At 40.8% G+C, this 1,915-nt stretch overlaps 1 protein-coding gene across 3 annotated transcripts in view; it reads left to right on the forward strand.

The window, feature by feature from the left end:
* The window catches only part of LOC107097347 (nuclear receptor ROR-alpha-like), a 90,159-nt gene that overhangs the window by 84,481 nt on the left and 3,763 nt on the right, over positions 1-1,915 (forward strand). For all 3 annotated transcript variants that reach the window (XM_015394471.1, XM_015394472.1, XM_015394473.1), the window contains 2 exons: positions 803-918; positions 1,266-1,398. In XM_015394471.1, coding sequence (XP_015249957.1) covers positions 803-918; positions 1,266-1,398 — 249 coding nt within the window. The remainder of the gene's footprint in view (positions 1-802; positions 919-1,265; positions 1,399-1,915) is intronic.

The raw sequence follows: 1,915 nt of genomic DNA on the forward strand, positions 1-1,915 counted from the left end.
TTACTTCAACGGAAGGTTTCCAGATGGATATGCGGAGCAAATCCATCTGGCGGAGTCAGGTTAGGGACCTTGAGCTCCAAATGAAATGCAGGACGGCCCACCGAGGACACTAGGGAACTTCTGATGGTTTCTTTGGTTCTGATCAAAATCCACTGCGTTCAGACCAGTTCTATAAATAGTTCGACCGCAGTGGATCTTGATGCACTGACTCCGGCCTTAGTCCTCTCTCTGAATGGATTTTCCTCTACAATCCTCTTAAGGCTCTTGTTGCTGATGCACCTTTTTCCTTCCGCTTAACTTTCTTTCTTCACAGCATATCTTTTTCACAACAGTTTTCTGAGGCTTATCATTTTAGGGTTTTCATAATACAGAACTATATATTCTGTGTGTGATTTATCTTTATGATGTAAGGCTGCAGCCAAAAGATCCCACTCAGTCCGGGTATTCTAATTTTCTGAGCAGCCTGTTGATGGATGGTAGATGATAACTGTGATGGAGCAGCGAGCGGGACAGGTTGTCTGAGTGAGGATGCACAGGAAGAAGCATCAGAGCCTTTCCAGAGAATGATCACTCCTGTGCTTTCTCTGCTTAATGTTTGAGTAGAACCAGAACAGTTCACTTCCAGAAACTTGGTCTTCTTTAGTCATTATAAATGTTTAAATGTGAAAAAAATAAGTGCATCACTTCTAAATAACTCTTTAAAGTCTTTACCGGGATGGATGAGTATAAAACTAGACCAAGAAACAGATTCTGATTGTTTTTAAATTCCAACCCAGCAGACTGAATCTTTGTTTGGTTTCAGATCACTTGGCTCAAATCATCTCGAAGTCTCACTTGGAGACGTGTCAGTACCTGAGGGAGGAGCTGCAGGAGATGAGCTGTTTCCTGCAGGAAGAGGTGGAAAAGTTTCAAAATAAGGTCTGTTTGCTCAATCGGTGCGTTCAAAAGTTTTCTACACAAAATTTAAAGTCAGATTGAATCAGGTTTATTTCAACCTGCGTTATACTCAATACGTCCCATCTTCTTTTAGATTCCTCCATGTGATTATAAAGTACGTTATGTAGCACGTGTTGGGTTGACATCAAGCTTCTACATGATTGTCTAATCTCAACTCAGGATAAACTGTCTTCTTTTGATTAAAAAAAGGCATGAAGACATCAACAGCATCCCTAAAGCCTTTTTAAACCCATTTAACACCTTTTCTGTCCTGTTTTCTGACCTCCTTTCTCACCTTATTTCTCACCTTCCTGTAATGTTCTGTTCAGCCTCAGGAGGCGATGTGGCAGCTCTGTGCAGTCAAGATCACAGACGCCATACAATATGTGGTGGAGTTTGCAAAGCGAATTGACGGCTTCATGAATCTCTGCCAGAATGACCAGATTGTTCTGCTGAAAGCTGGTGAGGAGCATCACTCAACCCAGTAGCTCCACATTACATGACCAACACGTCTGATGTTATAGACTCCATTTCTATCTAAAATAAACCCAAATTAGTCAAATCAATATAGAAACATCCCGCTCAAGCTTAAAGCAAGATGTAAAGAAAACTTTAGCAGAACCCAGTACCAGCCACATGCTGGGTGTTCTAAAACAGGAAGGAGTTACAGAAAAATCATGATAGCTAAGTGCAAAAAGCACTTTTAATGAAAGAAAACATATATGATAAATGACATCAGTACCATTTGGTCAGAGTCACCTTCTACGTATAAAGAGAAATCAACAAGCAAGTGGCATCAATAGTTAGCATGTAAGTGGAGAGTAGTAGGAAATGTAGCAGAGGAAGAAGGGGTCCCTATGTCCTCCAGCAGTCTAAGCCTATAGCAGCATATCCTTAGAGATAAAGGATAACCTGAGCCACTCTAACTAGAAGCTTTATCAAAAAGGAAAGTTTTAAGCCTAGCCTTAAAAGTAGACAG

Source organism: Cyprinodon variegatus, unplaced genomic scaffold (genome assembly GCF_000732505.1).
Source record: "Cyprinodon variegatus isolate N-32 unplaced genomic scaffold, C_variegatus-1.0 Scaffold687, whole genome shotgun sequence".
Classification (NCBI taxonomy): Eukaryota; Metazoa; Chordata; class Actinopteri; order Cyprinodontiformes; family Cyprinodontidae; genus Cyprinodon; species Cyprinodon variegatus.